At 36.8% G+C, this 21,801-nt stretch overlaps 1 protein-coding gene across 1 annotated transcript; it reads right to left on the bottom strand.

Moving 5' to 3' along the window:
• Window positions 1-10,351: 10,351 nt before the first annotated feature.
• Window positions 10,352-11,109, bottom strand: LOC120169249 (PRA1 family protein F2-like). The gene has a single exon (XM_039177443.1). The coding sequence runs from the start codon at window positions 10,982-10,984 to the stop codon at window positions 10,373-10,375; it is 612 nt and encodes a 203-aa protein (XP_039033374.1). The 5' UTR covers window positions 10,985-11,109; the 3' UTR covers window positions 10,352-10,372.
• Window positions 11,110-21,801: the final 10,692 nt, after the last annotated feature.

The following is a 21,801-nucleotide window of genomic DNA, read 5'->3' as shown; positions in this document are numbered from 1 at the left end:
TCGACAATTTAGCAAAGGTACTGAAGCGATGTGAGGAGGCTGATCTTGTGCTGAACTGGGAAAAATTGCACTTCATGGTAATTGAGGGCATTGTTCTAGGCCATAAAATTTCTGCAAAAGGCATTGAGGTAGACAAGGCCAAGATCGAGGTGATCTAGAAGCTACCCCCACCAACTTTTATCAAGGGCATTCAGAGTTTCCTTGGACATGCTGGATTTTATAGACGAATCATCAAGACTTGTCCATAATATCCAAGCCCTTGTGCACCCTGTTGCAACAGAACCAACCGTTCGTGTTCAATCAGAAATGCCATGGCGCATTCGATGAGCTGAAGAAGAGACTTATCTCTGCACCGATCGTAGTTCCCCCAGATTGGATGGCACCGTTTGAATTAATGTGTGATGCAAGTGATTTTGCTATGGGAGTTGTTCTTGGGCAGCGTAGAGGTAAAATCTTTCATGTTATATATTATGCTAGTCGTACCTTGAATGAGGCACAATTAAACTAGACTACTACTGAGAAATAATTACTTGACGTGGTATTTGCATTTGACAAGTTTAGGCCATACTTGATAGGCACCAAAGTCATAGTTCACACTAACCATTCCGCTATAAAATACTTAGTGAACAAGAAAGATGCCAAGCCTAGACTTATTAGGTGGATATTACTGCTGCAGGAGTTCGACTTAGAGGTCATTGATAAGAAATGTACTAAAAACCAGGTTGCATACCATTTATCTAGGCTAGAGAACATTTCAGAATGCCATGACATCTTTGATATTAAAGAAGAATTCCCTGACGAGAAAATTTTATATGCCACGGTAATTCTGTGGTACGCTGACCTTGTTAATTTTCTTTTTAGTGGTGTTTTTCCTTATGAATTGAACAACCAGGGAAAAAAGAGGTTTCTACATGATGCCAAGTTCTATTTTTGGGACGACCCGTACTTGTTCAAGCAATGTGTCGATCAAATGATTCGACGGTGTGTCCCCGAATAAGAGCAACGTGATATCTTACACCATTGCCACACAACACCCTGCGGAGGGCATTTTGGAGGTGTGAGGACTGTTGTAAAGGTCCTCCAATCAGGCTTCTATTGGTCATCACTATTTAAGGATGCCCACGAATTTTGCAAGGCGTGCGATAGCTGTCAGCGCACTGGAAACATTTCCAAACGACACTAATGCCGCTGTAAAATATTTTGGAGATAGAGCTCTTTGATGTTTGGGGCATTAATTTCATGGGACCATTCCCATCTTTCTTTGGAGATTTATCATCTTGCTCGCGGTGGACTATGTGTCTAAGTGGGTTGAAGCTATTGCCACACCGAGGAATGACTCAAAGACGGTGCTCAAGTTTATTCACAAAAACATCTTCACTCGATTTGGAGTACCAAGGGCCATTATCAGTGATGAGGGCACCCACTTTGATAATAAGCTAATTGCCAAGGCATTACAGAAATATGGAGTGCGACATAAGATTGCCACGGTATATCACCCGTAAACAAATGGGCAAGCTGAAGTATCTAACCGAGAAGTTAAGAAAATCCTTGAGAAGGTGGTGAACCCTCGAAGGAAAGACTGGTCTCCAAAACTCGATGAAGCACTCTAGGCCTATAGGATGACATTCAAAACACCTCTAGGAATGTCTCCCTTCAAGATGGTATATGGAAAAGCTTGCCACCTCCCAGTTGAGCTAGAACACAAGGCATCTGGGAAATAAAGAAACTAAACTTCGACGCGCAACTTGATAGGGAAAAACGATTGCTCGATCTGAATGAAATGGAGGAGTTTCGAATGAAATTGAGGATTTTCGAGCGCAAGAATATGAAAATTCCAAGCTTTACAAGGAAAATAATAAGAAGTGGCATGACAAAATTCTTTTTCCATGACATTTTCATGAGGGCCAGAAAGTATTGTTGTTTAACTCTAGGCTCAAACTCTTCCCAGGCAAATTAAAGTCACGGTGGTTGGGACCATTTGAAGTCCACCATGTTTACCCATATAGTGTTGTTGATATCAAGAACATGGACGATGGGTCTATCTTTAAAGTCAATGGCCAGCGCCTAAAGGCTTACCAGGGAGTCCCACCATTGCGTGACAAGTCGGCACTTCTCTTGCATGACATCGATACTGGCCCAGCATCTTAAGGATGCCATGACATTTTAAATTTACTCCTGTGCATAAATAATTTTTACTTTGCCATTATTTTAGTCTTTCTTATTTTTAATTAATTACTTTTATTTTATTTTTGTTGCAAGGATATTCCACATGCCTAGCACATGAAGTGTATGGTGGAAGCTTGTGAAAATTTGGGCGGCAAACTTGAATAGTAAAAGGAATGAAACTTTTTCATTTTTCACTTTTACTTAGGATTAAAAAAAAAATTTACTCTTGCTTTTTGTTTTCTTCCCGCCCAGCCCCACCTTAGTATTTAATGTTTCCCCCACAAAATCTCACTTTTGTTTTTATCTTCCTTTCCTTTTCACTTTTCTTTCAACTTTTTCTTATCTTATCTTCTTTGTTCCCTTTCTTGCGCCGACAACTTCCATAACCGACCAAGCTCCAAGCTTCCTTCATGTCTCCTTATCTCGTGTTTTCATCATGATACGAGCACGACCATTTTCTTCTGCACCACCACGATTTGTGGATAATGCCGCCCGAGACCGGTTCCAAACCATTAAAAATTATCGGGTCTTTTTTGAGTTGGGGTTTATCTTCTCTGAGGAGAAGGTTGTCACCTTAGGAAGTGAGGTGCTCGATGTGGTTAACAAGCATAAGTGGAAAAAATTTGCCAAGCATCTTGCCCCTGTCAACGCATCGATAGTGAAGGAGTTGTACTCAAACATCTCCGAGCCAAACCAGCATGCCGTCATGGTTTGCGGCATTTTTATTTGATTTACTCCTATTGCTATTAATCGTTACTTTAAATTGCAGATTCTGGAAGACCGCCATGCCACCTTCGAACAGGACGCAAATAACGAAACATACCAAGGCATTCTGGAAGACCTATGTCTTCCCGACACCCAATGGAACGACCAACAACTAAGTCGCAGGACCGTGGACTGGGAGAAGTTGCTCCCGCAAGTAAAGTTGTGGAACCATTTTATGAAGCACAAACTTTTGCCCACTTCCCACAACACCACCGTGTCTTGCCAGCAGATGCTTTTACTACACTCAATCATATTCAGGCGCCCCATTGACGTAGGGAAAATCATTGTAGAGCAAGCCCATTTATGCCTGAAGCGATCTGCAAGTGCCCTGGTATTTCCTAATCTCATCATTGCTTTATGCCGTAAAAAGAAAGTTCCCGAGGAGCAGTTCGACGAGATTTTACTGGGTATTACTGGGATTACCACGGTAAAAATCCCTATGTTGTTGGGGATGAAGGACGCAAAGGAAAATAAAAGGAGACGACCACATCTCATGTTTCACCATCTCCATATGCCAGGGCAAACTCAGATGCCCTGGAGCAAGCAATCCAGCGCACTCAAGAGCACGTCGGGCTCCGACAAACTGATGACATATTTTGCCTACGCTAAGCGCCGAGATAAATTTTTCACCAATGCCTTCTTAGAGTTTCTCCTGCATACAAACTTCACCGTCCCAGACTTCCCTGCAACACTAGTGCCACCAAATAAGGATGCCGAGACATCTGTAGAAGTACCTTGTCCTACCACTGCCGACACTCATCAATCGTACAGTGCAGAAAGTCCTCAGCCCGCTGAAGAAGAAGAGCCAGCTAAAGCCGAAGAGCCCGCTGACCCTGATCCCGTCCATATTGTGTCGCCCGATACAGATCGAGAAGCTAACTTCCAACTCACTCATATCCCAGAATCCCCACAATTTGTTGAACCCCTGGCGGCAGAACATCCTGATATGCTGCAACCTGCAGCACCAATGGAAGAATATCACCCCGAAGTACCGCAGCGCACCGAGTCAACCGAGGAGTCCCAATCCGAGATACCACGACAAGATCATTTGCGTAAAAGCCGATGTTGCCTGAAAAAGGCATCTAAGCATGAGGAATCCCAGCTCTAACTATCCCAGAAGGTCCAAGTACTCTTCCGGCTGCACCAGCTTCTTACTCTGAACATTCCATCCCCGCCAAACTGAGAAAGCGCACTCACCGCGCGACCGCTGTACCACCACCCGTTTAAGTCAAGGTACCTTGCATTGCATTGCATTCATAGCATGTAGTTTATTTTCCTTAGTCTTAGCAAGCATTGAGGACAATGATTCTCTCAAGTTAGAGGGAAGTAGGGTTCTCGCATTATTGCATGATAATAATAGTAAAATAAATATGTCATGACATTAGTAAATGTTTGAATAGTTTTCTGGAATTAGTTAAGGATTCCCGATGATGATGAATTCTTGATGGCTAGGATAGAATGTACATGACTAGTTGAGGATGATAGAACCAACTCTAGGACTTGCTTCTTTGAAATCATTGAATACACGATTATATGTTTTCCATGCTTGAGAAACTTAGAAATTTTTATAAGAGAATTCTTAAAATATCGTGGCATAAAACTTTGAATGATGAAAACTCTTTAAAAAAATTGAATGATGCTAAAATTGCAAATAAATGCCTCAGTATATCTGTAGAGGGACACTCCACTATGACAGGGCATATGAGTGAATGAAAGTAGTCACAGGATGACTCTACCTGACTAGCTCGGGGATGGAAGGTATGCTCCCTTTCATCTAGAGTGTGGGAGGGTAGAGTGATAGGCTGACTCCCCTCGTCGCAGAAGTAAAGAAAAGAAAGTAATTTGGGAGTAAAAATTTATAAATGTCATGGCAAATTAAAAAAGCTTGCTTAGAAAATTTTTAAGTTTGTTAAGCATGGACTGGATACAAACACGCACACACCCATACAAAGAATCTTGCCCTAGGGGACAGTACTAGATTTCTCGACCTAGTCTAGCATGTTGAAGCCATATGTACCGAGGACTGAAATTTTATCCCATAAATTATTCTGCTTCTGAACTTGTCATGGTATTTTTGTTTTGCTTAATATTATACATTGCTTGAGGACAAGCAATAGCTTAAGTTTGAAGGTATGATAACTCCGTAAAAATGTCACATTTTGGGACCTTTTCACTTAAGTTATTGAGTGTCTAATAGCTCATTTAGGACCATGTAGATGCATTTAGAAGCATTTAGTTGCATGTGGTGGAATTCAGTTTGCCATGACATTTTATTTTTAAAGCGGTGCTGCCTTATGAGAAAGGTGCTTGTTTGATGATGTGCAGTAATTGAAGGCGAGGAGAAGGTGAAATAAAATTCCATGACATAAGGAGATTGCTGAGCAAAATGAAATTGCCAAGTTCGACTGGCATTTCGATAGTGCTTAAAATGCGAGAAGATATTTTTGAAGCCAACTGCCTTCGACTTTCCGAGAGCTCTGCCTGAGGAATCCACCTCGAAGATCCGCATGGAGGGATCGACACTGCAACCGCCTGGAGGGAACGGCATTGCAACCGCCTGGAGGGATCGGCACTGCAACCGTCGGTCCTGCTGATGACGCCGCCTGACCCTGCAGATCTTGTCTGCCCTTGGGCGCCTGTAATGGGATTATGTCGGTCACTCAGCCAGCTACCCAGGCTGTATCATAGTATGTTCTTCCCGACTCCTAAATAACTTAACCATGGTTTTAGGGTTTTCTAGGAAAGTTAACACCAAGTCCTAGGATTAGTTTTTCCCTATAAATAGAGGATGAAACCACATTGTTGAAGACTTTGGTTCTACCCAGATTTGAGCTTAAAGTTAGGGAGAGAATGTCTCATCTTTCTTCGTTAATCCTTCTTGTTGTGGTATTTCTCCTTGACAAGCCCGAGGGAGTGGCGTCCTGAGCATCCGAAAGGAGCTAGTTCGCTGGGAGCAGTTCTTGGTGGCCGAGGGAAGTATTGGGCAATGCACTTCGAAGGCTTTCTCTCATCCCCTTAGTTCTTTGGTTTCATATTTTGTTATTGGGTTGTAAGGAACGGATGAAACTTGCTTTGTGCTTGTTTATTTCGATCCCCACCATGAACTAAACATATTTGGTGGGATTTCACTTGGATGTTTAAGTTTTATTTCAATGAATGGTTGTTTTTTCTATGTTTCAATCTATTTTGTTTATGAGACTTAATGCCTTAAGGTTGTATGAGCTACGATAGTAGCATTTCATTAGGAGGTATTGAGGGTTCGAGAGGATGCCTTAGCAAAATATCCTTAGTATTCGAGAGAAACTAGGGAGAAACTACATAAACAAGGGGTTCTAGGTAGTAAGGGGTTCTAGGTAGTAACTAGGCCTAATCCACCTTAAAGATAAGGTTAAGATTTCATTTAACTAAAAGGAGTTGTGCAAGAACGATAGGTTAGATGTTAATGTTGCCGCAAAAAGGTATTGCCGAGACATATCCTGTTATCTGGACCAATAGGATCACTGTAGGGGTTTACGCCAATCGGTTTTACCAGGGCATCTTTAATCTGTCGAGTCCCTTACTAGAGATAGCATAGGGCACCTTAGTAAACTCTGTCGGGAAGACTAGGCATAGAAGGAAGACCATTAAAAGAAATAGACTTAGATTTTCCTAGTGACTCCTATCACTCGTTCCCATAGTTGCTTGTCGTGTGAGAAAGCTGAAGTTCTACATTTTAAATCTAGTATTTAGACTTTATTTTACCTTGACATTTTCATTTGTTTGTACTTATCACAATTGAAATTACCACGACATTTCATCCAACTTGCCACGACATATTCAATTGCAAGCACACTACCATCATTCCATTTTCACATCAGTCATTCCATTTTGCCACAACATTCTTATTTATACATACCATCACTAACTTTGCTTAGGTGACAAAGTAAAGTGCCTTGACAAACTTATTTGATTTTCCAATTCCCTGTGGAGACGATACTCAACTTATCACTGTATTACTTGTTTGATTGTGTATACTTGCACATATATCCGCACTCATTTATAGTACTCACAAACAGCGGACAACCTACTGACGGATAGAGGTTTGACATTAATTTTATCGGGGTGGGTTACTAAGGCTCACTATATGCATGGTTTCGGCATTATGAGGAAAATGATACTCGAATTGTCCTTGTTGGTGCCTCCTTAGGCTGCCAAACACTCAATCTTGGCCCATTACAGGCTCGTGCGAATCGAGTTCAATTTGATATGATACATTCCCTTATGTCCATACGGAGAAACGATTTATCTCACGTAGACATAAGGTATATGAACCCCAAAGGTTACTAGCTAAAACCCATGCGGAGAAACAAATTATCTCACGTAGGCTAAGCTTTCACCTTAACTTAAAAGGGACAAAGCTCGTAACTGGGCTTATGATATAAAAATGTGCGTGTTGTGTGAGGAGAAACTCACAAACCTTAAAAACAAGACAAAAGATAAATTTTACAAGCTAAAAAACCTGTTCAATTCTGAAGATCACTAAAATAAAAAATCAATTAGTTTTAAAAAATAATATGTTGAAACTCAAAATAAATAAAAAGATCAAAAATTAAATACAATTTAAATTTGTAATTCCCAAAAATAAAAACAACATGTAATCGTTTATGGCCTGACTCTCGAACTCCCCACCGGAGTCGCCAAACTGTCATAACGTCTCCCCGGGGGAGTCCGTTAGACTTGAAAATTTTAGTTTCGGCGAAAAAAAATGAAATTCAATTTAGAAAATAATTTGATTTTGAAGTCGCCACCAACCTTTAAGTTAGGTAGGTTGGAAACCTTAAACGACAAAAAATGGTATGTGTTTTAACAAATATTCATTTTTAAGAGTTCGAGAGTCAGTTACGTGTGGGGAAGGGTGAGCACCCCCACAAAGACCAAATTTTGGTACCTAAACAATTATATATTGTTTAAAATATTGGGAATTACAAACTCGAAAATAGATTTAAATTACGATCCTTTTATTCATTTGATTTTATTTAAATAGTGTGAATAATCTTCGGGAACGCACTTTCTTTGTAGTTATGAGACTTTCCTGTAGATTCCCACTCAAAATGTTATTTCGCAATTTTCGCAAAGATAAAATAAAATAAAATAAAAGTGAAAAGCGGTGAAAAATACTCGAAATAAATAAACGTGGAAAAAATAAAATTATCGAATACAACACAAACATTTATGTGAAAAATCCTCGTAAAGACACATTCCCTTGTAGTTGGGAGATGTCTTCGTAGATTTCCCGCACAATGAAATTTCCCACTTACATATTTAGAAAACAAAATGAAATATATACAAAATAAGGAATAATCATATTCGATTTAAAATACTTAATTAGAAAAAACATAAACTTAAAGGGCTAAAATAGTAAAAACCTAAACTTAAGGGTCTAAATAGAAAATATAGACATTTAAAGGACTAAAATAACAAAAACAAACATTTAAAGGATTGGAATAGCAAAAGTAGAAACTTAAGGGAGTAAAACGATATTAACATAAACGAAAAGGGCTAAACAACAAAAATAGAAATTTAAAGGACTAAAATAACTAAAACAGAAAGTTAATAGACTAACAGTAATTTTAAATAAACCAGAGCTAAAATCACAAACATTAAACAATATAGGCACTAAAAATGAAAATAGCCCATAAATAATACTCATGACTAAAATGCATTAAAACAGAAACATGAAGGCCAAAGAATAATTAAACCAAAAGTAAAACAGTGACCAATATGGAAGTTTCATAAACAACGAGAACAATGTCCAAACTTTACAAAATATATATAATAATAGTCAAGTGACCAAAATACAACTTGTACAAATTCAGGGAATAAAGTCAAACAAATAAATTACAATTAGTGGCTAAAATACAAAATTACTAAAACCAGAAGCCCCAAAATATAATTTAACCATTCACAAAACATGAAAATGCCCCTTCCCTAAACGACAACATTTTGATTATGTGATATAAGCCCAAAACGATCTTCTATTCTCTCCATTCCCTCATTTTTCCTTGTTTCAGCAAAACTAAAGAGAGTGTGTGAGAGAATTCTCACAATTCTCTCATCGGAGAGAGAGCCAAACGCAGCCGCAGGTGGCGCCCGCGGCTGCCGACGATGGTCGGAGTAAACAAACTAACCCAAAAGCCTCCCCTTTTCAACCTAAACCCGAAAACTAACCCCACTTAGCCTAAATCCTCTCTAAAATCCCTAGATCTAAGAGTTTACCTCTCGAAACAAAAGAAACTGGTGACCCCTTCGGCTTCCCGACGCTCCTCCGACCGAGGTAAGGGCTCTCTCTTTCTCTCATTTGGTTATTTTTTCTGTTTTTTCTTCGTTAGTTTGAATGAGTTTTTGGTTTTTGGTTTATGGCTTTTACTTTTTTTTCTTCCCATGTTTTCTTCTCACCCCGAATACTCTATGATTTTCTTCTACCTTCTTTCTGATATCTCTCCTCTAGTTTTTATGTTTGCCCCCCTCTGACTTTGTGATGGATGTCTATTTGTTGAGATAATAGGGCATGAGTGCCCTACCCTTGCCTCTGACAAAGCCCCGATCTCATTGGGATATCAATGGATTTCTTTTGAATTTTTTCACTTCTTTCACTGTTGATGGGTTATTGATTGATGAGTGTTTCTATCACTGTTTGGTGCAGATATGTCGACGGCGACGTCAGGCATTGAGGAAGCAATCGACGGTGGCTGCTGAACAGAAACCCTAATGTTTCAGGTCATATTAGGGCTCCAATCGGGTCTAGATTGAGTCTGGGTTGAATTTGGATCATGGATCGGATCCTGGGCTGTTGAGTAGCTTCGGGTTGGATCAGCTGCTGGGCTTTGGTACTGAGTTGGGTTTGCTAGATGTTGGAGTTGGGTTGATGTTAGCTGAGTGGGTTTTGCTTGTAACTGGGTCAGAGTTGGGCTTATTGGACTTTGGGTTGTGAAGCCTGCAAAATGTAAATATATTTTGTAATAATAATAATAATAAATATAATATTTTTGTAGACCCGGACAAAAAAAGATGTCAAAAAAATAATTGATTTTTATATAACATTATACATGTGATGAAAGGTCTCATTTTCCATCACGGAAACATGCAAATTTTAGTGGCCAACACGTCCCTCAAAATGACCTAATAGCTCCCCTTGAAAGGACCTGTACGAACCTGCATTTATACTCTTAATTATCTCCGAACATTAATGACACAGACTTGATATATTTAGGCATATATGATATGTTTTGATCAGAAACAGTGTAAAATTAATAAACAGGATAAAGTATTACAATGGCTACAAAATGGATAAAATGTATTAAAATACTTTATGAACATTGTATTTCGTGCAACAGATCGTACATCTTGTTTCATATATAATTCGAAATCGAACAACATCAACCGAAGCATTCAAGAGAGAACGTTAGGACAAAGAGTAAGTGGCGGAGGTCGCGTTCTTTAACGGCACCTGCGTTGATTCTTCCACAAAGCGGGCCGAAGCCGACTCCAGCGGTCGATTTGCTTCTTCTTCATCTTCTAAGAACAAATCGTCCGTAGTTCTCAACATGCCATGTCCTAGAACAGCAGCTATTCCGACCGAAAGGCCGACTATGATATTATTCGTCACACCCGTTAACATAAGCATGGCAATAGTGACCCCCAACAGGCCTGTCATCACGATACGATCGTCGATGATGAACCCTTCGATTGATACCGGGTCGTCCCGTAGGAAATAAAGGAACAGCCATGCGGCCATCATGATGATGAAGACTATGAGCGATACGGGTTGCCAAAGCAAAGTGAGGAAGAGAAGAAACAATATGACAATCACGTAATTCACACGGAAATGCGCTGCATTGGTTCGAAATCTTTGTATGGCATCGTTTAGATGTGTGGGGAGCTTTATGGATTCGGTCTTCACCATCTCCTTCCATTCTCTTCGGGTGCAGAGGCCGGATCGGATCTGCTCTCTTGCTTGGGAAATAAAGTTCGACGATGGCGGCAACTCTGCCGGAATTGTTCCGTATGTTGTCATTATTTAATGATTAGGTTTGCAAGAGAGAAGAAATTCGAGTTTATGCCATAGAGATGGGGGGAGAGACGAACCTGAATTACATGATTTGCTAAATTTAGTGGGAATTATGTGTATGTGTAACTAAATATAGCTTCTAGGTAGGTTCGATATTTCATTTTTGGTGTGAGTTGGTTGGATACTTATCATTTTCGTACCATTCCAATTTATGTTTACGTAATTGTTTTAAGATTAAAAGTTATTTATATTCATGTTAATTTTAAGTATTACTTAAATTTAAATTCAATTTTAGAAAATCAACATTATATTCGAATCCCTAAGATGCGTTTGGTTCACGGAATGTAAGATTATCAGGGAATAGGAATACTGTGAATGTTGTATTTGTGTTTGGTTGGCTTAGCAGGAATGTAAGATTATCGTGTTTGGTTAAATGAATAAAAGATTATTGAAATGTATATTTGACCAAATTGTCCTTATTATATATTTATTTTTTAACAAGTTGGAAAATATTTATATATTTTCTTTAAAAATTAAATTTACATAATTTATATAATTTTTTTTTACAAAATTTAAAATATAAAAATGTTTAATGAAAGGGTAAAATTTTATTTTAACCCCTGAACTTCATATAAAATTTTAATTATAGACTTTTTTTTGTAAATCTAAAATAGTTTAAGGATAAATTTATAATTTAACCTTCATAGAATTTTTATTATTCAATGACAGAAGAATGATATTTTTGAAAAAATAAATTTAAGGACATTTTAGTCCAAAACGCCGGTAATCCAACAATACCTAAGTAAAGGGAAGTAATGACATTCCCGGTAATATACCCCAAAAAATCTACTATTGGTAATCTTACATTACCGGAAATGATATTTCCGGGCTAACCAAACGAGGGAATGTGAATTTCATTCCTATGAGAATCCCATATTCCCCCATCCAAACGTCCTAAATACATTATCCGTAAAATAAAACGAACTGTATATTAAATATATGACAGTTGATATCTCATATTTGTATTTGCTTTAAGTACAATTCAAATGCTAAATTAAATAGTATTAAATTATAAAAATAAATATTAATAAGCTTGTTAGAGATCTTTTTGACTTAATTGTTTTTTTCTCTTGCTTTGTGTCGCAACCGTCCTTAGAGTGGGCCCGTAATTGAGCTTCGACTTAAATAAAACACGTTAGAGCCGTCACTGATCATTTTTAAAAAATATTTAGGTTGATTGTACACCATCTTATATGATATGCATTTTACCATAAATATGTCAGATTCGGGAGTCTGGTACAGTCAAGGAAGGATTAACACCCTTGTACTGCCCTTTCGGTGTCATTTTAATTTCTCGGTTGTCTTAATTGAGAAAATTGAAATTAAAATTAAAATTTAAAGATTCGATTCAAATTTTTTACCTTTGATTGATTAAAGTTGTCTCTAAAAAGTCAAAAGAAATAGTAAATTTTAAAATATATAAATATATAAAAATAAAAAATAAAATAAAATTGAGAAAATATTAAAATTAAAAAATAAATAAAAAAATAAAATAAAAAAGAAATTAAATTAAATTTTGAAAGAAAAAATGTTAAGGAAAAAATGTTAATAAACATACAAAAATAGAAAAATAAATAAATACATAAATAGATAAAAATTAAAGGATCAAATTGAATTAACTTAAAATTTATGGATCTAATTAATACTTGAAAATGAGCTGCAAAAAAAACAAAAGGTTAGGGGGATTAAATTGTGAAATATAATAAATATAATGAAGAATTAAATTGAGTTAATTGAAAATTCAGAGACAAAATTGTAACAGGTGACCAAAATGAATTATGCATCAAAAGTATAGGGACTGCAAAAATAATTTAAAAATCTTATAATTATAATGTGGTCCTCCCTATAATAGCCCAAAAATTAGAAGAAAAAAAATCATTTTTATCCCATTCCATAAAAAAACACTCCCCCTTCACAAAAACTCTCTCAACCTTCTTTCCCACAAGTCCCACCGACCAATAGTCGACCACCTCCCCGGTGACCAAAACGTCACCGCTTCGCCCCACTAGTCACTGCCACTGGTGGCCGAAAAAATTTAACAACACGAAAATGCTCTCTCCTTTTCGATAAACATGAAATCAAAGCTCATTCGTCCTAAAAAGGACCCTACGATTGTAGATTTAAGTTTAAAGCCTCGAAATATACCTTTTCCGGCGTGACTCTTCATTTTTCGATGCAACCTGGGGCCAAAGCTCTTGGCTTTTTATGATATTTCTTTGAAAATACTCGAATATTCTTTTGATTTTTGCTTGGTTTTATCTACTTGGTGCTTTGTTTTGTTCGATTTTTTCCTTGCTATGGATTTTCTTTTCTTTGTGCACGATGCACTTCGTAGTTATTTTTCCCGGTGTGATTGCGTTTTTTTGTCTTCTTGTGTGTTTGCTCCCCGTCGTATATATAGCCCCTCCGACAGGGTTGCTTTCGGCTATAGTAGGATGGTGTATTCCTTATCCCTGATTTTTTGGGTTGTACATTGTTCGCGATTCATTCTGGAAAATAGGGGATGTTCTCTTTGGTGTCGAAATGGTCAGTTTAGCACCGACGCGTGGTCTCACACACCCGTTAATGACTCTCTTGCGGCGCCCTTCTCACATTGTGTGGAAAGCCTAGTTTGATTGGGCTGGGTCAAGCCCGGTTTGATTCCCTTACTGGACTGGACTCTAATTTGGACCTAAAAACGAAAATAAAAAATAAAATAAAATAAATAAGTGAAATAAATAAATAATATAAATAACTAACTATATAAAAAATAAAAATTATACATTTTCAAAACTGCTTTTAAAAACTATATATTATATATTTTCAAAATTATTTTTGAAACTATAATATATATATATATTTTTTCACAAATTATTTTTCAAAACTATATAATATATTTTCAAAAATCATTTTCAAAACTATATATATATTCAAAAAATCGTTTTCAAAACTATATAATATATTTTTAAAAAAATTATTTTCAAAACTATATATATATTTTCAAAAACTGATTTTTTTAAAAGTATATATTATATGTTTTCAAAAACCGTTTTCTAAAAACTATATATTATATTTTTTTCAAAAATATTTTCAAAAACTAGACTATATTAATAAATATACTAAATAAGCCCCGGACGAAAATGGGTGTCTACAGCTGCACTTCTTTGTCTTTTTTCGTGTAACAAAAAATAGGTCAAAGATAAAAGGATACAAATTTTCATTCGGTATAAAGAGGTCCCTGAATCTAATATATTCCCTTGTGGAGTTGAAAATTGACTCTGATATTGCAGTTAGGAATAACTCCCTGTTAAATTGAGTTGTGGATGACTCATCCGTCATAAAGTTGAGTCAGCCTTGAAATGAAATATTTTTTCATGAAATTGAAATCGTAGTTTGGAATTTGAATCGGAAGGTGGCTTCTTGTTGCCAAATCGTAGTCAACCTAGTTCTTCTTCTCGGTTTAAAGACCTCAGTTTGAAAATTCATCCGGAAAGTAGTTCCTCGATGCTACCATGTGGTTGATATGCCCTTGAGCTGAATGGAATCGAACTCTAAGGTTTTTGTTGACAGATAGCCCTTCTCGCCTTGAGCTATGTTGTAGATTATGCTAGGAGATAGTCTCATGTTGTTGCAAATGACTCAAATTAAGTCAATCCATTGGGCACGATATCATTCTTCGCGAAATTGAAATTGTGGGTAGCTCTTTCGTTGTGAAGTTAAGCTCTGAGTTATATATCCTCTATTGTGAAGTTGAAATCCAATCTCGAGTTGTTGTGCTTCGCCAAATTGGATTTGGGTTGAATATCCTTCATTGTGAAGTTGAAATCCAATCTTGTATAAGTTGTGTCGTTTTGAGTTTGATATCTTTCGCTGTGAAGTTAAAATCTAGCACGAAACCTAAACTGGAAAGTTGATTGTTGATAGACAACTTTTCTCGACTTAAGCTATGTTGTAAATTTCCTCTAAATGAAGGATGACCCACATTCACGAGTCTAAGCCGATCATAATTCTTTAAATAACTCCCCTTCATGGGAAAGCCAAGTGGAATATTCTGTCAGCCGGATATCATCCGTCGTGGAGTTGAAATCTGGCTTAAAAACGTTAACTGGAAACTAGCCATTCATCGTTGAGTTAAGCTGAACTGAATATGTTCTGAATTGGCTTTTGAAAAGTTGATTCTAAGATCTGTAAATCTTTCAATAGGTCAAGTTGGTTTGGGTGTAGCTCCCTACCGCTGAGTTAAGCAACCACCATCAATCTTTTTTTAAGGTACTTTTGAATCGAGCATATTTCGTCTTGAAGTTGAAACTTGACTCTAAAGCTGCAAAAATTATGTATGCGAAAAATGATAAATGTGATGCTCTTAAGTATGTCTAAGATGTATGCAACATGAATTAGCTCTTGTTTTATCTCCTGGATAGAGCCTCACTTTTGTCTATTGACCTTGTCCTTGGAATCGATCATGCCCCGTTTTATTCTCGGGTTGCTGCCAATGTCACAAGGGAGTGTTACAAGTTCTATCTGATCACACGGACTATTTGCTTTCAAGAATGTGAAATACTCCATTATTCTGGCATTGTTTATTCTTTCTTCAATATAGGCAAAGTGAGTCTCACCAGCTTCAAGGACCTTTCACATTTGAGACTGTCCTGTTTGAAAATGTTTTTCTCATTTCTTTTTTTTAGGAATCAAATAAAAAATTATAAAGTATTTCCCCTTAATTCAGGCTCACAATCAAATCACATCATAAACATGAGTTTACAGAAAATCAAAAGAATCAATAGCTCTTTAATGCTTTCAGATTTATAGTTCTTTGACAAGTATCCAAATTGATGAGTTGGCTTCAGGTTGGCTTCCTATTTTCTAAGGTTTCGGCCACCAGAATGTCATTTCTTTCTCGGTCCTTTTTAACATTGCAACATGCCCTCTTTCTTAGCTTGGTATTTTAATCGGATGCGGATAAAATGATGCAACCAACATAATCAATTACTAGACTTTCTAGAACACTTTTCTTTTGATTCTTTGATATATTCCATTTGTTCAAGCTTCGTAGACTCCTCTAACAAAGGCAGTGCATCAATATCGGTCTAAAAATGAAATTCCTGAGTGCTCGTGTAAAATTGACTATAACAGGTGTTCCTTAACTCCCTTAGTCCATCTTTACCGAAACTCCTTATTAGATAAATTTGGTTTAATTTGCCATTGTCTGGCTAGCTGAATCCAACTTTATTGTAATTTACCTTTATCAGGCTAGCTGAATCTTATCCATAAAGCCGGGGTGATTAACCAATTGCTCTAGAGGGACGGCTCAAGCTTTATTGTATATATATATATATATATTATAATCACCTTTATCAGGCTAGCTGAATCTTATCCATAAAGCAAGGGCAATTAACCAATTGCTCTAGAGGGGCTACTCAAGCTTTATTGTAATCATATAATATTATAATCTGGGTATACGGATCCAATTTCTTAAGTTTGTCAAGAAGAACCTGTTATAGTCTAGGTGTTGTTGAAAGTCAAGAAATCTCCTCTTTAGAGTTCAATTTCCAAGAAATTGACCTAAACTAGATTCACCTAGTCAACTATTCCATCTGTGAAGATCATCTTCATCATCATTGAATGTCATCAACAAAAGTATGGTCCAGTCAATTTTGTAATGTCATACATAAGAGATGCCCCATGTTGTCTGCTCCTATGCATACCTAAATACCAAGTCTTTTGTTCATTCCCTTATGAGAGGAGAAGACTATATCGGTCTCTATAAGAGAAGGATATGGTATTCGAGCGTAGATTCTGGGGGTAAGGTCCAGGGTCCTTGTTTTACCAGTTTTTAATCTTGTCATTTTGACAAAGATCTATAACTCCAATCATTTACAGAGTTTTTTAATTCAATTGATATTCAAAGAATTTCAAGTTGTAAATTTGATTCAATGTTCATCATCTCTACAGTATCATAAATTCATTTAAATATCCTTACAAAAAGAAAGATTAGAAAGTTCAAAAAACAAGTTCAAACAAAATGCTTCAAATAGAATAAAGCTTCATCATAGAATGGAATGATCACTTTCTAATTAGGATGCCCTGAGTTATTGAAGTGGATCCAATTCTTCTTACGTATTTTCTGTATGATTCTCTTGAATGTGAAGCAGTTCTCAATAGTGTGCCCTGGGACAGCGCCATGATATTCTCAATAAGCATTCTCATCATACCACCTGGGGTATGGGACTTCATGGGTTCTATAGGGTATGATGACATTACATGAGTGTAAAAAAGTTATTTCTATAGTTCTTTGTAAGTCATGAGAATATGATCGAAATGTTCCCTTTTTCTTTTTTTCCTGAGTTCCCTTGAATCTTGTCTAGAAGTACCTGACGGTACAACTTAAGTTGATTTTGGGTTGGAGATTGTAACACCTTTATTGTCATTGTATGTGTTGATGTTGTTAATCTCTCCATCACTCTTCTTCATAGGAGGTTTCTTATTGACCTCATCTCTCTCGGTCTTACCTTGCTTTATGACCATTTCTATCATTTCTCTGGCCATAACTAAGTCAGCAAAATTTCCAGATGTGATTGCGTCCAGGTGCCCAAAATAAGGATCCTTCAGCGTCTGCATAAAAGCTTCCTAGTTTCCTTCTCATCCAAGGTGGATGAACTTGCATAGCTAAATCCCTCCATTTCTGTGCACATTGTCTGAAACTTTCGTTATGCTTCTTCTCCATGCTTTGCGTCATAACTCGACATGGCCTCATATCATTGACATGTTTACATTTTTCCAAAAATGACTTGGCTAAATCCTTCCAAGTCTTAATATGAGATCGGTTTAGCTGGTTGTACCACCAGATGGCTGAACCAGACAGACTCTCCTGGAAGCAATGAATCAGGAGTTGATCATTTCCTACATATCATGTCATCTTTCAACATAACATGGCGATGTGAGCTGAAGGGCAACTGTTTCCATCGAATTTCTCAAACTCGGTGACTTTGAATTTTGGTGGAAGCACCAAATCCGAGACTAAGCTCATCGACTCCATAATAATAATGGTCCCCCTTAACCACCTTCATTTGGTCTTCCAATAGCTTGATCTTTTCTTCCATTTTCTTTGCCTTGTTTTCTTCATTAAAATCTGGGATATGGTAATCATCCAGATTATTCTCAGGGTTAGATACAAAGGTCTGTATTTTTATTGCAGACGAGGCATTTACTTTTGCTGCGGATGAGTCCCCTTAAAGTCCTGGTAGGATTCCAGGTGAAATATTCACTTGCGGGGTATGTGGCATAGTTACCCCTTCAGATGTCCCTACCCCAGGTGCACTTGCCTGATTTAGGCCAGATAACTTGGCAACGATTTGATCGACCAAAGACTATTGGTTCTTAGTAATTGTTTCTAGAGTTCTTTGATTATTATGGCTTATTTTTTCTTCCAACTCTCTTTGTAACCTCAACATGTTCTCTTCGAGTTGAACAATTTCTTCTTCTATCTTCTTCTTTTTTGAACGAGTGTTATGTGGATGAGGTGTGTCAAATGCTTGGGGTGGTATGTCCAGTGTTTGTTCCTTTTTTTATGAGACATTTTCTGTTAGTTAATGTGAATGTAAAGAAATAAAGAAAAATAACAAATGAAAAAATATGTATAAATGCATAATGCATGAAATGTTCAGGGCATTGATCCAAAAACACGTCTGTTATTATAAATAATCTTTATTGGGACAAAAGTGTTATTTCTTAAGAGACAAAACCCCCTAAAGGTATATTCTGACTAAGTCTTATAAACCCTGAACAACTTCTAACAGGTTGAATAGTCTTCTGCCTTTGTCTGTCATCGGTTGAATACCCTGTCGAACTACTCCAGCTTCTCTGGCTAAACCGTGTAAGTATCGAGCTACTTTTTGTACTTGTTCCAAGAAGTCTCAAATGAATGCATCTCTGGCTTCCACTCTCTGCTGAGTCTGCTCCCAATGAAAATGCCATTGGAAACCTCCATCTAAGGGAATTATCTGAAGCTCACTTCCTTGTTTCCTGAACCCGTCCACAATGGCCTCCAACTCAGCTATGGTTTTGCCATCCCGTTCTTGCTATTTTTTAAGAGACTTCTCAAGATCAGCTACCTTGGTCTTTAGACTTTTGTTTTGGTGCTAGCTGTCTAATAAGCGTATTTGAGCAGCCATTGGTTGTTCTTTGAGGGTCTCTTTTTTATCTTGTCCTTCAGTCTTCACTTTTCCAGTATTCAGAGGATCTTTTCTTGATACCTCTTTCTCAACAGACTTCCTTTTGTTCTTTTTCTAATATATCTACTCGATCCTCTTGAGACTTTTCTGACCATAGCCGAAACTCAACGTTTTTAACCTCTTTCATTACAACCCCTTTTTCCATTAATGCAAATTATTTATGTTTAACGAACACGTTCTTGTGGATCAACACCTCTTTTGAATGATGTAAATGATAAAAAATAAAACGAAAGAGAACAAAAATGAAAGGAAAATGTTAGCGAGGTAAGGATAATAATCAAAAAAATAATGAAAATAAAAAGTCCTACCCCACATGATATCTACCCACCATGCTTTTATTCTTACCCATACATGCTTTCTACCTCGTATGCTAATTTTAGGCAAATCCTAACCGCATATTTTCTAGTTCGCATGCTTTGAACAGAAAGTAAAATAGGAAATAATCCAAGCATCTTAAGTTTTGAAATGATGTTTCGGGGTGGGCTCTAATTCCCTGTAGTCTCCCGGTTTAGGTTCTTAAAGAAGGTACCCGAGTTCTCCTTGCTGGTACCCCCTTGGGCTTGCCAGTCCCTAAGTCATAAGCCCATTACAAGCCTATGTGGACCAAGTTAAACTCGAGAGGATACATTCCCTTATGTCTATACAGAGAATAAATTCACACGAAGACACAAGGTATATGAATCCCAAAGGTTACTTGTTAGGCCTATACGAAGAATAACTTCACACGAAGGCGTCGCTTTCACCTCCACTTAAAAAGGGTTCGGAGCTCGGGTATAAAGATAGAGATGATTTTTTTTTAAAATCTGAAATCATTGAAAAAAATATCAGTACAACTATTTATTTGAAAAATAATCAAAGATAAACAATACGAATTGAATAAATAAATTAAAATTTAAACTTGTTATTTTCGCATAAAATGACAACCTGAAATTAATTCTAGCCTGACTCACTTACCTGTCCCCAGCAGAGTCGCCAAGCTGTCACAACCGTCCTTCGGGTGAGCCCAGAATTAGGCTTCGACTTAAATAAAACACGTTAGAGCCACCATCGATCATTTTTAAAAAATATTTAGGTTGATCGGGCACCATCTTACTTGATATGTGTTTTACCATAAATATGTCGGATTCGAGAGTCGGTTACAATCAAGGAAGGATTAACACCCTTGTACTGCCATTTCGGTACCATTTTAATTTCTCGATTGTCTTAATTGTGAAAATTGAAAATTAAATTAAAATTTAAAGTTTTGATTCAAATTACTTACCTTTGATTGATTAAAGTTGTCCCTAAAAAGTCAAAAGAAATAGTAAATTGTGAAATATATAAATATAAAAAATAAAATAAAAAATAAAATAAAATTGAGAAATATTAAAATAAAAATGAATAAAAAAAAAGACGTTAAATTTTGAAAGAAAAAAATGTTAAGGGAAAAATGTTAATAAATATACAAAAACAGAAAAATAAATAAATACATAAATAGATAAAAATTAAAGGATCAAATTGAATTAAATTGAAATTTATGGATCTAATTAATACTTGAAAATGAGCTACCAAAAAAAGGTTAGGGGGACTAAATTGTGAAATATAATAAATATAATGAAGGATTAAATTGAATTAATTGAAAATTCAGAGACAAAATTGCAATAGGTGAATAAAATGAATTACGCATCAAAAGTACAGGGACTGCAGAAATAATTTAAAAATATCATAATTACAATGTGACCCTCCCTATAAATAGCCGAAAAATTAGAGAAAAAATCATTTTTAGCCCATTCAAAAAAAAGCACTCCTTCATTCACAAAAAATCTCTCAACCCTCTTTTCCACAAGTCCTATCGACCAATAGCCAACCACCTCGCCGGTGACCAAAACCGTCGTCGCTCTGTTGGCGGTGGCCGAAAAAATTTAACAACACCTAAATGCTCTCCCATTTTCGATAAACATGAAATCAAAGCTCATTCGTCCTAAAAATGACCCTATGATTTTAGATCTAAGTTTAAAGCCTCGAAATATACATTTTTCGACGTGACTCTTCGTTTTTCGATGCGACCTCCGACGAAAGCTCTTTACTTTTATGAAATTTCTTTGAAAATAGTCGAATATTTTTTTTTTGCTTGGTTTTGTCTACTTGGTGCTTTGTTTTTGTTCGATTTTTCCCTTGCTATGGATGTTTTTTTTGCTTTGTGCACGATGCACTTTGTAGTTTTTTTTCCCGATGTAGTTGCTTTTTTTTTGTCTTCTTGTGTGCTTACTCCCCATCGTATATATATCCCATTCGACAGGGTTGTTTTCGACTATAGTGGGATGGTGCAGTCCTTATCCCCTATTTTCTGGGTTGTTTGTTGTTTGTGATTCATGCTGGAAAATAGGGGATGTTCTGTTTGGCGCCAAAATGGTCGATTTAGCACCGGCGCATAGTCTCACACGCTCGTTGATGACCCCCTTGCGGCGCCCTTGTCACATTGTGTGGAAACCCTAATTTGATTGGGTTGGGTCAGGCCCGGTTTGACTTCCTTGCTAGATTGGACTCTAATTTGGACCTAAAAACGAAAATAAA

Source organism: Hibiscus syriacus, unplaced genomic scaffold (assembly GCF_006381635.1).
Source record: "Hibiscus syriacus cultivar Baekdansim isolate YM2019G1 unplaced genomic scaffold, ASM638163v2 tig00111758_pilon, whole genome shotgun sequence".
NCBI lineage: Eukaryota > Viridiplantae > Streptophyta > Magnoliopsida > Malvales > Malvaceae > Hibiscus > Hibiscus syriacus.
Note: the sequence above shows the minus strand (reverse complement) of the source record. Positions and strands in the feature narration are given on the sequence as shown.